The following is a 16242-nucleotide window of genomic DNA, read 5'->3' as shown; positions in this document are numbered from 1 at the left end:
CTCTGAATCATGCAAATTGTGTAGATCTAAGTGGAAGGCTGACTTTGTAACAACCCTGAGTTATTTCCCTGTCTGAAAAAAACTCTGAGCTCTATTGACAGGGGAGGATTTATTGACTCCCTAACAAGCCCAAGACACATAGGAGAGTGTTATAAAACGGAATGACTATATGAGGCCCTCTGGTGTAAGAAATAAAATTAATATAAAAAATAGCTTTAAAAATATTATGGGTTTTATAGATTTATTGGTAGCCATTAGAAAAATGAAGCCACGTGCCATGCTAGCTAAGTCACTTTAAAAGATTGCGAGCCTTGCCTGCCACCTCCATGGTGGATAGATAGCAAAGAGAAAGTGCAAGTCCAGCCCCCCAATTTTATCCTCCTGTCTATGTCATCACCTAAGACAGGAAGCCAGTGAGCTCATGGGAAATGTAGTTCAGAGACCCCCAAATTCCAATAACACACTGGGAAGAAGGAGGGACTTTCTCAATTATCTGTTAATCAGGTTAAATAAATCATGCCTATATTTAATGTCCTGTTAGTCTGAGTGCTCACAAGAGTCAAGGGCCCTTTTTGGTAAAGTAGAATCATTGAAATACTAATTTTCTTAGGGTTTCTCTGGGTAGGGGAACTAGTCAAAGTTTTTTTTTTGTGTGTGTGTGAGAGAGGAAGAGACCAAAAACTTCTATTCCTAGGGTTTCCCTCCATAAGAGCATGGGCCAAAGGGATCTTCCCAAAATTATACCCCATATCCATAAGGTTGGATGGTTAGGACCCAATTGACATAAAAGTTACATAAAGCAAATGAAGTCTCAGATTTTAAGATAAAAAAGGAATATTCTTAGAGGTTCACATATACAGTTACAACCTTTTTGTTTAATTAATAACTGACAATAATTAGGGTATCTAACATTTTTTCCTTTGGATATTATTTCTTGAACTGACTTAGTTAATTTAACATTGTAAATCAATTAAAATATGTTAAATCTGCTTACTTCTAGGTCCAGTGAAAAGTGCCAAATGATTCTGCCTTCTCATGGATAAATGTATTTATATATATGCATATATATAAATACATTTTTAAAACATTTTCTCTTAAGATTCCAAAAGAAGATCTTCAAGTCCTAATGGAAGTTAAGACTGTAGTGTTATTTTTTAAATGTGAAGTACAATTCTAGTTCCTTTCTTATACTCTGGTAGTATGTTGATAGTACAGACTTCTTGGGTTTGCAGCCATATCAAATCAATATAGCCATATCAGGTTTTTTATTCTCCAACAGCAGAGATCTTGTATGTAGAATAGGTAGGTGCATTTAAATGTTTCCAAGGCCACTTGCCCTCAAGGGGAAGGGGAAAGTCTTGACTGGAAGCATCAGACATGAAGTGAGCAGCTAAATCTGAATGCAGTTATTAGGTCATTGGCCATTTTCCTTTGTGTCTATCTGCTTTGCCTAACACTAATGTTATTTGTTTCTAAAATGCCAGACAAATGAGACAAATGGTATTTCTAAGACTTCACTCCTAGGTAAACATAAAACAAGATTTCCTGATTTCAACTGTCCACTCCAGTCAAGAGTCACCACAGGGAACAACAGAGCATTTATACAAAAGGGCAGGATCCAGGGGCTGTAAAGATAGTGTTTCTCATGTTGGCCCACTTGCTTCAATAATCCCCTCCAATATTCCCTTATACCTGCAAAGCCATGATGTTCTGCGAGATGCCTGGAGTAAACCCCTAAGAAGATAGCAACCCCACATCAAGTCCAGGTAAATCCTTGAAGGAAAAATGTCCTAGTTGCAGGGATTGTAGGAGTACCAGGAGGAAATGAGATAAGAAGTAGAGAATGAAAGGAAAATTGACACTTTAGAACAGAATAATAGAAAGATTCATATAAGAACTGATTGTCCTAAAAATATTATGAAAATGAAGAGATGGGGGATTTTTATAATCTGATGATGAATGAAGTTTGCAGATCCAGAACAATTTTTATTACAGCTTTCAGAGTTTTGGTTTTTTTTGGCATTATAGTCATTGTAGGAAGAACTATCATTAATACAGTGATCATTGATGATTCCCAAGAGCCAATGATGAAAACATGATATCCATTACAGAAAACTGGTGGATTTGGGAATCAGCATTTTTGTATGCAGCCAGCCATCCGGGGAATTTATTTATTTAATTATACATATTTATTGCAATATTTTCCCCCCTTTTCCATGGGATGGGAAAGGGATGGAAAAAAAAATAAATCTCTTAATTAAAAAAATCAAGTTGCTACAGAAGTGAAATGTGTCAACTTTTAGATAAGGTCATTGTCATTAGTTTTACTTAACTTTTTTTAACCTTCAAAAAGGCATGAAAAGGATATAGAACTAGGAAGGTGGTAGAATAAGCTAGTTATGAGCTTTATTCCCAAGTTTTAGCACTTCAATCAGAATCTGGCATCAAAAGATGAAGAACATCTCCAGGCAGCATAATGCCCACTGAAACAACAGTAGAAAGGAAGAACTCCCTCCCTCACCTCTGCACCAGTGAAACCTTTTTGGCCACTTAGACATCCATTTCAAGGTCTGACTTTGGTGGCTTCTGCCAGTCCTTTCTCACAGCCTAGTCTGATCCCCCTACACCTACCCCTTAATGAAATGAGGGGCATTGCCCTTGCCTCCCTCCATAACTAGAGTGAAGAAACAGCTATGTGTATGAGATGAAACTCAGCAGTGCAGAGATCATCTATGGCAAGAGAAGAGGATATCAATTCAGATCTAGTCATCCCATACCTTAATGCAAGGTGAGCTCTGAAATCACCCAGGCTTAATGGTGTGGATAGGATAAAATGTTGCTAAATTTGTGAATCCTTAACATGAAGATCTTTCTGATGCAATCAAAAAAACAGGTGATAAGATGATTGACAGAGAAAGTTGGGGAGGCATATGGGAATGCTTGTATTTTGGGGGTATTTTAAAAGTTCAGAATAAAAAAATTTAATTTTAAAAGAAAAATGGGGTTCTTTGAAACAAAAACAAAACTGAAAAATAATCCTCAGTGAAAAAGAACATAAGACAAGTTCTGTGGAGCCCCTATAGATAATAGACCAAATGCTAACTCCAGAATGATTCAAAAGGTCAAAAAGAAAAATTTTAAAATAGGATACACAATAAATCCCTCTGCCCCCATCACCAGCATCCTCTATGTCAGCGGTCGGCAACATATGGCTCTCTAGCCATATCTAACTCTTTTGAGGGCCAGATATGGCTCTTTCTGCAGGAGCCATAAAGTCAATTTTTTTTCAGGCACTATTACAAGAGCGCACTGTGAGCACTATACGGTTCTCACAAAATTACATTTTAAAAAATGTGGCGTTTATGGCTCTCACGGCCAAAAAGGTTGCTGACCCCTGATCTATATAGTATTAACAAAAGCCATGAAATAAAATATACAGTTTACAGTACTCTGCAGATATGCCCCAAGGAGGCCAAAGACAAAGTCCTCATACACCCACATATATCAATTTTTGTGATAGTAAAAATCTAGCAACAAATGTAAAATTACTGGAAGACATGAACTGATGCATAGCAAAATAAAATCTTAAGAATAATGTACTATCCAAGTTATTTTGACTCAATGACCCATTGTTTCCAGTTGTGTAAATGGAATTAGCTCATCCTCATTCATTGTTTTGTTTAGACTCTAGCCATCAGAAATAATGTCACCACACCCAACTTAGAATTAAGTGGGGAGGGGAAGGTCTGTTACCCACACATGACATTAAATAACAAATGAAGAACAAGGGACTGCCCTTTGGGCAGTCCAAAACAGTGTTGAGGCTGTCATTTGTCCACTTGAAATTGGAGGTGGATGCAGGAAGTGAGGAAAGATGCTATCTTTTAAATATGATGGTAACTTCCTGTGGAGGCAGTTGGTGCTTTGAACTTGGTGTAGAAGGATCTCTGGTGAGACCTCAGACTGCTGCCCTCTGAATTGTCATGTGGGTAAATTAGGCTGACTTCCTTTCTTCTCCTTTGGCGTTTCTGGAGGCTCTACCCTCAAGGAGGCCTCTCTTGCCTTGCTAGAAGCCTTGTTTAATTAACCTCTGTGCTCCTCTGCTGGGGCCTCTAAATTCTTACCTGGTTCGGACCTCTAGGCTGGGCCAGAGTCTCTATTTCCCTACCTTCAGCCTTCCTAATTGTAAATAAACTTCCATAAAAGTCATCCTGACTTGAGTCTATTTTAATTTGAAATCGTCTTAATCCGATTTCTGGCGACCATATGTTAAATATCTAGTTTTAACTCTTACACAGTCCTACTTCTCAATCAGTGTTGGGGGAAGCTCTGTTGGAGAAAACCAACACCAAGACTACAGCTTTTTGCATTACCTGCAAATTGTCATGTACTTGCTATCTTGGAGAGGAACTGTGATACAAGAGCCCAACCAAGCCCTTTACTGATGGGAACTAGCCCAATTTGTCTTTATCTTATTATGAAAGTTATTGATAAAAGCTAGCTCATCTTGAAGTCATTTTTTGATCTCCAGGGATCAGCTAGTCCATGTGTTGCTACCCTGATGTACTTAAATCAATTCCTTAAATTCTCCTTGTTCTGAATTTTGCCTTGTCAATTAGGGTAAAAACTCAAACAATTTTCCTTTTGACAACTGGTGAGCAACAGCTAGGAGTTTTTAAAAAGCTTTTCACCCCTGGATATCACTGTGGAAAGGTCTGCTCTATACTGTCCCCAAGCCAACAATTGAGGCCTCATATTGGAGTGAACCCCCACAGTGGTTAGTTGAACAATGTGAAGTCGTAGAGAATTTTGCTCTCCAAGACTCAGATCAGGAGGGATAAATAAATCCCAGAATTCAAATTTAGATTTTTTTTCACTTGTGCATGAAGAAATGAAGCAGAAGAAAAGGCCATCTGGGAAGAGACAGGTGAGTCTTGTATGCATTTGCATGGAAATGCTGGTATTCTTAGAGGGAGGTGAATTCCTAGGGAATGGAACTATAAGAGCTTGGTAAAATCCTGCCAGATAAGTGCACAAGTGAGAGATGAGTGAGATTCAGTAGAGTCTGGGAAAACTATGGGGAAAACAGAAAAAAAAAATTGTCCAGATAAAGGATGTCCTTCTAAAATTAGTACATCATGTGCCCTCTAAATGCCTTAATCTGTAACATGAATTACTTTACATATAGAATTTATTTCAACAAATTAATCTTTGGGGGGGATACATGAGGTTATGACTCTGTGCATCTAAGCCTATTTAACTGTTCAATATTAATGGAAACATGGGATTATGATTTGTGATCCACAGTATATGTGTCTCCTATTGTGAGTTTAAGTCTCCTAGTGTATAGCCTCTAATGCAGTGATTCCCAAAGTGGGCACCACCGCCCCCTGGTGGGTGCTGCAGCGATCCAGTGAGGCGGTGATGGCCACATATTTTTTTTTTGTATTACATTCTATTCTGAGTTCAATAAATAGTTTCATAATTTCCAGGGGGCACTAAGTAATATTTTTTCTGGAAAGGGGGTGGTAGGCCAAAAAAGTTTGGGAACCACTGCTCTAATGTTTACTTAAACTGATTTGGTACAAGTAACAGAGGTTAGGATGGTGCAGTTGAGAATAAAGATGAAGACTGAATGTGTTGGATTTTGTTTTGTTGTTTTCACATTTCCATTTATGACTGATGAACACCAAATGGGAGAATGTTTGGAAGTTATAATGATTCAGTGACTTATTGTTCCCAGTCCTGCATGTGAATAAATGTTGGGGGAGGCTCTGTTGGGGAAGGCAGCTATGAGTTCATAGTTTTTTTGAATTTCCTGCTTTTTGTCACGTTCCCCTACCTGTGATATTTATACTTCTACCTGCAAACTGTCATATTCTTCCTGCCTTAGAAAGGAACTGAGATGCAAGGGCTAAACTGACCCCTTTTATCCATGGGAACCTATCCAAAATGTCTTTCATTATGAAAATTATCAATAAAAGTTGTCCCATCTTGAAGCCATTTGCTGATCTCCAGGAATCAGCCTGTCGGTATGTTGCTATTTTGAGGTACTTATAATAAACTCCTTTAATTCTCTTTGTCCTGAGTTTTGTCTCCTTTATCAGAGTGAAAGTCAAAACAAAGAATTTTTCTTTTAATAATACCCAATCAATACAATAATGTGCAAGAAAAGAACACTAAAAGTAGTTGGACTTTGACATCTTTGGATGCAAAAATGTAATGCATTTTTGGAAATAACCATTCTACCTGTGGTGTTTGATAGTTATGGAATATTATTGTGCTTTAAGAAATTTCAAGTAGGATGACTTCAGAAAAATATGGAAAGAATTTTAAGAACTGATGCAAAGTGAAGTGAGCAGAACCAGAAGAACATTGTAAATAGTGATCACTATATTTCTTGAACAACTATGAATGACCTATTCTCAGAAATACTTTGATTCCAAACAATCCTAGAGACTCATGATGGAAAATGCCATCTGCCTTCTGAGAAAGAACTGGTCAGAATGCAGGCTGAAATATACTATATTTAATTTTCTTATTTTTCCATTTGAGAACTCTTCCACAAAACAACTAATATGGAAACAATGACTACACATGTCAAATCCATACCAGATTTCTTGCTGTCTTAGAGAGGAAGGAGGACAGGGTAGGAGTGAGGATGAGAACAGAATTTGGAACTCAAAACTTAAAAAAAAATGAATGTTAAATTGTTTTTACATGTATTAAGGGAAAAGATAAAATGTTATTTTAATAAATTGTATTCAATAACCAATCTGTCTTGTTAGGTTTAGAAAGGCTCATTGCCAAAAGGTTGACCAATAAGTAATAATTCATAAGTAAAATTTTTTTGCCACAGAAACTCAAGAAGAGTACTCTACCAGGTGAAATAAAAGAGCTGTTGAAATATTGAAGAAAGTAATATCCTCATGAAAGTCTAGACATGGTGAAGTTTTTGTATATAATTCTAGGCATCCTATTGACTATGGGGCTTGTTTGTATTCAGTCTAATTTAAAGGTTAATTTCATTTAGATCAGTGATGGGTAAACTACAGCCCATGGGCCAGATGCAGCCCCCTGAAATGTTCTATCTGGCTGCTCGACATTATTCCTAATCTGATGAATACAATGAGTAAGATACAATACAATGAAACTTCGAAACAGTTGTCTTAGAAACAGGCTGACAGATGAGTATTTCCTTTCCTTTGGCCCCTTTTTAAAAAAGTTTGCCCATCACTGATTTAGATACTTCTTTCTGAGGACAATATCTAATGATTTAGCTAGTATTCAACTAAAACTGAGTCAGTGTTCATGGAATTAGAGATGGGGAGGTGTTTATGAGATTTCAAGAGCTTACTGTACTTAATATGGCCTGATTTTAAAACTGATCTCATATACATACTAGCTATGTGACCCTGGGCAAGCCACTTAAACCTTCTCAGCTTCAGTTTTTGCTTCTCTATAACTAGGGATACAAATAGAACTCATCTCCCAGTGTCGTTATATGAATAAAAAATGAAATAGTATTTGTAAAGTGTTCTGCAAACCTTAAAGCTCTATATAAATGCAAGCTTAAAAAAATTATCACTCTTACCATAAGTTCCTCCATGCTACATAGCAACTACAGTTATATTTCTTGAAAAAAATTCTTTAATAAAAAAAACAAGTTAAATTTTTATTTTTTCCAATCACATGTAAAAACAAATTTTCCTTCCCTCCCCCATATGATATAAGTTGTACATATATTATTATATAATACAGGTTTCCCTATTCATTATGTTGTGAAACAAGGTATATTACTCCAGAGGAAAACTCACAGAGGAAATAAAGTGAAGAACAGTATGTTTCAATCTGCATTCAGACTCCATCTGTTCCTTCTATAGTGGTGGATATCCTTTTTTGTCATTAACGTCTTGAAATTGTTCTAGATTCTTGCTTTGTTGATAATAGTTCAGTCATTCTCAGTTGACCATCATATTATTGTTATCATGTACAGTGTTTTCCTGGTTCTTCTCACTTCAGTTTGCATCATCTCTTAGAAGTCTTTGCAGTTTCTTTGTGATCATCTTGTTTGTCATTTCTTATGGCATAATAGTATTTTATGCAATCATATCACAACTTGTTCAGCCATTCTTCAATTGATGGACATCCCTTCAGTTTCTGGTTCTTTCCCACCACAAAAAGAGCTGCTACAAATATTTTATAACATACAGTGGTACCTTGACACATGAGTTTAATTCGTTCCATGGCCAAGCTCATAACTCAGTTTGCTCATGTATCAAATTGAATTTCCCCATTTAAATGAATGGAAATGCAATTAATCTGTTCTGGCCCCTAAAAAACACATACTTTTTGTTTTATATGCTTTTAAATATGAAAATGTACTTTGTAAATAACAAATAAATATATTTATAGATAATAAGAAAGAATGTAAAGAAATAAACTTGCTTATGAAATGTTATTTACCTTCAAGGTCAGGTGAAGATGCTGGCAGAGAAGGTTTTCATTTTGTGCTCTAGCACTTATGTAACACTACATATGTAACGCTACATTTAAATGCAATATTGGCTTTACAAATTACTTATGATATGTAACTTTATTGCTATAGTACAAGTGAGATTAAGGAAATGTTGAAGATCTGGGGAAAAATTAAACACTTTATTGAAAAGACACACTCAGAAAAAGTTGCAATGGGTCATGTGCTGGAACTGTATAACTATACTTCTTTCACACATTATCAAAATGTTCTGAAAGGGAGGAAGAAACAAACTTCCATGGAAAGGTTTTTGTTGAAATGGCCTCTAAGTGAAATTGAGGAAAGTGTGGCAAAACAGCCAAAATTCAGTGAAGAAAATGATGAGAAGTAAAGTAAAAAAATAGCAATTAAGTTTAGCAATAAAGTTAAATAAATTGCTCGTGACTTAAGATGTTTATGTATTGAGGTACCACTGTAGTTTCTTTTCCTTTTTTCCTTGATCACCTTAGGAAATAAACCTAATAGTGTTACTACAGGGTCAAAAAGTACACAGGTTTTTAACTCTTTGAGTATAATTCCAGATTGCTCTCCAAAATGTTCATAGTTCCATGAATATTGTATTAATTTTGCCCTTGTATCATTTTAACCAATCTGATAAATATAAGATATTATCTCAGCGTTGTTTTGATTTGCATTTCTCTATAGTAATTTAGAACTTTTTTCACATAATTAATGTATAGTTTTGGTTTCTTCATATGAAAGCTGTCTTCATATTTTTTGACCATTTAAAATTTTTTTTCCTATTTTATTTTTTAGAAAAAATTTTTTTCCATGGTTACATTATTCATGTTCTTATTCTCTCCTCCCAAACTCTCCCCCTCCCCCATAGCCAACACATATTTCTGCTGGTTTCTTCATGTGTCATCAATCAAGACCTATTTCCATATTATTGATAATTGTACTAGGGTGGTTGTTTCTGGTCTACATCCCCAATCATGTCCACGTCAACCCATGTGTTCAAGCAGTTGTTTTTCTTCTGTGTTTCTACTCCTGTAGCTCTTCCTCTGAATGTGGGTAGAATCCTTTTCCATAAATCCCTCAGAATTGTCCTGGGTCATTGCATTGCTGCTAGTACAGAAGTCCATTACATTCGATTGTACCACAGTGTATCAGTCTCTGTGTATAATGTTCTCCTGGTTCTGCTCCTTTCACTCTGCACCTATTCCTGGAGGTCATTCTAGTTTACATGGAATTCCTCCAGTTTATTATTCCTTTGGGCACAATAGTATTCCATTACCAACAGATGCCACAATTTGTTCAGCATCTCACACCCTACACCAGGATAAATTCAGAATGGGTGAGTGACTTGAATATAAAAAAGGAAACTATAAGAAAATTAGGTGAACACAGAATAGTATACTTGACAGGTCTCTGGGAAAGGAAAAAATTTTAAAACTAAGCAAGAGTTAGAAAAAATTACAAAATGTAAAATAATTTTGATTACATTAAATTAAAAAGGTTTTGTACAAGCAAAAACAATGCAACCAAAATCAGAAGGGAAATAACAAACTAGGAAAAAAATCTTCATAACAAAAAACTCTGACAAAGGTCTAATTACTCAAATATACAAGGAGCTAAATCAATTGTACAAAAAATGAAACCATTCCCTAATCAATAAATGGGCAAGGGACATACATAGGCAATTTTCAAATAAAGAAATCAAAACTATCAATAAGCCCATGAGAAAGTGTTCTAAATCTCTAATAATTAGAGAAATGCAAATCAAAACAACTCTGAGGTATCACCTCACACCTAGCAGATTGGCTAAAATGACAACAGGGGAGAGTAATGAATGTTGGAATGGATGTGGCAAAATTGGGACCTTAATGCACTGCTGGTGGAGTTGTCAATTGATTCAACTATTCTAGATGGCAATTTGGAACTATGCCCAAAGAGTGCTAAAAGATTGCCTGCCCTTTGATCCAGCCATACCATTGCTGGGTTTGTACCCCAAAGAGATCATAGGGAAAAAGACATGTACAAAAATATTTATAGCTGCGCTTTTTGGGGTGGCAAAAAACTGGAAAATTGACCAGTTAGCAATTCAAGAATGATATATTCTTACATTTATTATGAAGTTCTCTATATATTTTAGATGTGAAAAATCTGAGAAACTGTCTATAAAAAATTTTTCCAACTTATTGTTTTCCTTCTAATCTTGGCTATATTGGTTTTATTAGTACAAAAACATTTCAATTCAGTGTGTTAAAATTATCCATTTTACATTTCATGATACTTTCTATCTCCTCTTTATTCATAAATTCTCCTATTTCTAAATGTGATAGGTAATATGTTCCCTGTTCTTCTAATTTTCTTATAACATCTCCATTTATTCCTAGGCCATTTTAATCTTAGCTTGGTAAATAGTGTAAGATACTGGTACATATTTATTTTTTACCAAAGTGCTTTCTAATTTTCCCAATAATTTTTACCAAACAGTGGATTCTTATTCCAAAAACTTGGATCTTTACATTTATAAAACACATGGTTACTATAATCTTATGTTCCACTGATCTACTTTTCTATTTCTTATCCTGTACCATATAGTTGTGATAATTACTGCTTTGCAATATAGTTCAAAATCTGGTATTGTTCGAGCTCTTTCTTTAACATTTTTTCATTATTTATTTTTATATTCTTGACTTTTTCTTTTTCCAAATAAATTTTGTTCTCCTTTTTTCCAGTTCATTAAAATAATTTGTTGATAATTTAATTCTACATATGATTAATTTAAACAGGCTACCTTTTACTATATATTTTGTAGGACATTATTAGTAATATCTAAAAATGCCGATGATTTATGTGGTTTATTTTATAGCCTGCTATTTTGTTCAAATTATCAATGCTTTCAATTAATTTTTAGTTGAATCATTAAAATTTTCTATATCAGATTCCTTCAATTTGTTTTTCTTTTATTGCTATTGCTAGCTTCACCTTTACTTCAGAATCCCTAGTCTCAGTCAAAACTCAAGTCAAACTCTACATCCTACATGAGATCTTTCCTGATCCTTTTATAGCTTCTAGAGACAATCCCCACTTGCCTTCCAAATTACCTTGTATTTATTTTGTATATATATGTATATGTTTGTATGTGTGTATATATATTCATATATATTGTTATTGTTTAGTAATTTTCTAGTCATTTCAATTTCTAGTGATCCCATTTTTGTGGTTTTCTTGGCAAAGATCCTGGGATGGTTTGCCATTTCCTTCTCCAGCTCATTTCATAGATCAAGAAACTGAGATAAACAGGGTTAAATGACTTATCCAGGGTCACACAACTTCTACGTGCCTGAAGCCACATTTTAACTCAGAAAAGTGAGTCTTCATGACTCAAGCCCAGACCTCTATTCACTATGCCACTTAGCTAACCCATATATTCATATATATACACATATATACATATACACACATATATGCATATATTACAATGGGAGGTGGATAAAGTAGATACGAAGGATGGCCAGAGTAGATATAGCACGGGGTGAAAATGAACCTGCTTCTAGTGTAGAATGGAAAGATGATTGGGGAAATGACTGAAGAAGGAAGAGAGTAGTCAAATTTACTAATTATCTCCAGTTATACTTATTGTACAGTGGAAAAAAGACTGGATGATTGAAGATCCAGGCTCAAATCCTGACATGGCAACTTATTAGATATGTGACCTTAAGCAAATCAATTTACTTCTTTATCTCATTTGTAAAATGACAGGTTCAAACTAGATGATTTCTAGAGTCCCTCCCACTTCCATATCTATGATATTATGACCCAACCTGTTCAAGTTAAGATCAAGTTGGTTGAATGTGTATAGACCCAGACAGAGAAGTAACTATAATGACAGTCTTCTCTGGAGCCTGACTTCTAGAGGTCTTATGGATTGGTGTTCGGGGACAGCACATGTAGCCAATGAGAGTGGAGATTGGTAGACGAGCAACCAATGAGAGGCATGGGGATGCCACCTCCATACTGGTCAGTTGGCCACTAGGTTGTGGTTAACTGACCTTGTGGAGCCAAGCTTCTCTTCGTGTGCTTTTAACTGGGCTTTTACTTTATTTCAGCTCTGGGATACTTTGGAATTGGAAGGAAATATTCGTGGTCTTGGTAGACCAGAGAAGGGTAGTAAGGCTAGGACCAGAAGGAAATTCTGGTAATTGAGGGTGGGAGAGATGAGGAAGTGAGGATGACTGGAACTTAGGTGTCACTTGAAAGAGAGCTGACATGTTGGTCAGTTGTTTCAGTCATGTCTGACTCTTGATGATGCTATTTGGGATTTCCTTGGCAAAGAGTGATTTGTCATTTCTTTTTCCAGCTCATTTTCAATGAGAAAGCTGTGGCAAATGGGGTTAAATGACTTGCTCAGGCTCATACACAGTTAGGAGGTGTCTGAGGCTAGATTTTTAACTCAGAAAGATAAGTCTTTCTGATTTCAGACTGAGCACTCATTCCCATGTGCCACCTAGCTACTCTGGATAGTTGGAACTCAAATGTCACTTGGAGAGCTGACTTGACTGGATGCTGTAATCCTATGACTCAACTAAACTTGGTCTGTTTTGTCTCCTGGCTTTTTCTTCTTGGTAGATTGTGACTAAATAATTAGACAACTGAACTCTGAGAATCTGTGGTACTAAAGACAATGCCTTTAAAATGTTTTTGAGACTATTTTAGGATGTCATAGATATTTTTAGATCAAAGCTTGATGTCAGGAAAAATAAAGCAGGATGGTTCCTTTCTTTACCCTTAATTCTCCCCATCTTTTCATCCTTGACCATGATTACTCCCACATTCTCTACTCTTCTCCAATAGGGGTTTAGGAGGGAATGGGGAGGGAAGAAGAGGATGGGAATATGAGAGGGCCAGAGAAGATATCACTCTTAGGAGTTTGTATTCTTATAAATGGGGCAGGGGAATTAAAGATGCCAAAGGAAGTGCTTTTTCATTGAATCAATGATTTAGCTCTCAAAGGTGGAAATGATGTAGGAGATGAAAGAAGGGTAATCATTCTTTTATATATGTGATTTATGAGAAGAGAAGAGCTCAGGTGGTGTGAATATGGGGGCAGGTAGAACTTTGCTTAGGCCCTGGAAATTCTCATTTCCCTTTTTCTGTGTGCTATATCCAGGGAGTAGAGTTAGCAGTGACTATATCAAATTTCAAAGTGGGATTGGAAAAGCAGATATAAAAATGAATGACTTTGAAGAAAACGTGAGCATGCCGAATCCTGACTTAATCTGTGGGATGGCAGATGAAATAACCTCGTCAGAGCCACATTTTATGCTGCTGCTATTTTTCATCATTTTTGCAGCAGGTAGGTCACCTGGTTCTTTAACCTCTTTCCCTTTCTCTTCCTCAAATCTTTCCTCCTTATCACAAAGCAATTAGGCCACATGCAAATCAAGAGTTATTCTGTACAAGGCACGTGGGTAACTACCTTTGAGTGTCTAGAGTGCATGAGACCTCAGTTCAAACCATAACAGGACAATTCTTAGGATGTGATAAAAATCTATAAGAAACATTCACATGGTAAGGATTTGGGGGTAGAGGCCCTGTAGCATGTTCTCAAGGCTAGTACAGAATGTCTTTTCTTAGAGATAATTAAGAACTAACTAATTAAAAGATCCAATACCTAGCATAGCCTGACCCAGTATATAAACTGGGCTTGTGATTTCATTGGTATGAGGAGCTCCTAATGAGCAAACTCCTTCTTCCCAATGTAGATAAACAATTCTTCAACTTAAAGTCTTAGGAGAGTTGCCAGGAAGCATTTAGAGGATTAGAGACTTGCCTAAGCTCATGTACTCAGTATGTGCCTAAGACAGGATTTGAACCCAGGTCTTTATGACTCCAGGGCTCATTCTTTAACTATTAAACCATATTACCTTTCATCTTGTGTATAATAGTTGCTTAATAAATTAGATGCTCACTTATTTTTCAAATAGCAGCTGGGTATAGTGAATAGAACACTGGACCTGGAGTCAAAAAGACTCATCTTCATGAGTTAAAATTTGGCATCAGATGCTTACTAGCTTTGTGACTCTGGGCAAATCACTTTACTCTGTTTGCTTCAGTTTCCTCATGTTTAAAATGAGCTAGAGAAGGAAATGGTAAACTACTCTGGGATCTTTGTTAAGAAAACCAAAATGGGGTCACAGAATGTTGAACATGACTGAAAAATGTTTGCACAACCAAACAAATATTTTCAAGCAGATTAGATAATAAATGTTTTAAAGCAGTGGGGTGGACTAGTTGACCTTTCAGGGCCTAGAGGTGAATTATATAAGAGTTTCATCTGTATTAAGTGTAGAACTCACTTGTTTCATAGGAGAATTCTCATTGTTTCCTCTAAATTTCCCTTCTTTTCCAACCCCACATACCATTTTAGTAGGGCTACTCTTTCTATACCTCTGTGAGGGCACAGCAACAAACAAAACTCCTTTGGCTTGAACTTTGCATGTTGTTGGTAACCAAAAGTCATTTTTGATTTGTTTTAATTTTCCATGGCTAGTCAGGCAAAAACAAAAGTAGACAGCACCACTGTGATAGTTATAGGGTTTTGGGAATCAGGAGGCAACCCAGAGAGCATGTTGTCCAACCGTATCATTTTATGAGTGAGGAAGCTGAATCCTTAAGAGAGAAAATGAAAGGGAAATTTGCTAATGATCACAGATTATAAGTGGCACAGTTAAGATTTGAACATAGGATATCCAGTGCCAAAATTAGGACTTTTTCTACTGTTACACTACCTCTCAATGGTCTCAGTATAAGAGCAGTTTGGTATATACCTAAGATGGGGAAATGAGACGTAAATTAATAGCAATATGGTATGTACATTGTTTCTAATAAGAATCAACTAGAATAAATGTGATCTATCTGAGCTTTTTAACCAAGAAAACGCATTTAAACAGTCTAGCTTTATAAGGATAAGATAATCTCCCAGCACACTATTTTTTAAGCTCCTTCAATTGAGGATTTGCTTGATTTAAGTAGAACTACAGAGTATATGTAATGGTGACTTCAGTGTTAAAACACATTAACTGAAGTTGAAACATGTAAAGAAGCATGACTTTACACTTACTCTTTTGCAGTGAAGTGGTACCCATAGTATATACACAGTATCCCGACATCATTGAGTGTGAGGTAGCTTATTTGTGTTGGTCTTGAGAACAGCCTCGCTCTTCTAAGATACAGACTAATAACAAATAGCATGTGTTACTTAACCACCCAAAAGGAAAAAGGTTTCAAGTGAGATGACCAGTGAAAGACTATACAATTTTGATTAATATTTTGAATTGGATTGTTCTCTGTCACAGATATGTTTTGTGTGTATTTCTTTAGGAATGTTGAAGGTTGTTCTAAAGAATTATGAACCAGCTATCTTGACAATTCTTTCTCTTTTCGGATTTTGCCTAGGATTTCTGGGCCGCCAATTTAATGAGGTATCATAAAAAATAAGTTAGAGAATGGGGTAAAAAGAAGTTAAATGACATAAATAAAATAAGTTAAAATGTGATTTAAAAAAAAAGCAAAACCAATTTCTCTTCTGTTCTGAGTAAATGAAATAGTGTTTATATGAAAATTCACTTGAAAAATCTCCTCTAGCACTTAAAACATTTTCAAAAGTAAGAAAATATTTTGTAAATGAAGGAGAAATATGTTTTAGGAAGGTTTAAGGCCTGGAATTTAGACCACTTGGTTTTATATTTTGGGGT

General features: G+C 35.8%; 1 protein-coding gene across 1 annotated transcript in view; it reads left to right on the top strand.

The window, feature by feature from the left end:
- Positions 1 to 16242, top strand: part of SLC9C2 (solute carrier family 9 member C2 (putative)) — a 113168-nt gene that overhangs the window by 4000 nt on the left and 92926 nt on the right. Inside the window, 2 exon segments of the mRNA XM_044674885.1 lie at positions 13656 to 13841; positions 15869 to 15969. Coding sequence (XP_044530820.1) covers positions 13656 to 13841; positions 15869 to 15969 — 287 coding nt within the window.

This window comes from Gracilinanus agilis, chromosome 4, assembly GCF_016433145.1.
Source record: "Gracilinanus agilis isolate LMUSP501 chromosome 4, AgileGrace, whole genome shotgun sequence".
Classification (NCBI taxonomy): Eukaryota; Metazoa; Chordata; class Mammalia; order Didelphimorphia; family Didelphidae; genus Gracilinanus; species Gracilinanus agilis.
This window is presented reverse-complemented; position numbering and strand designations above follow the sequence as displayed.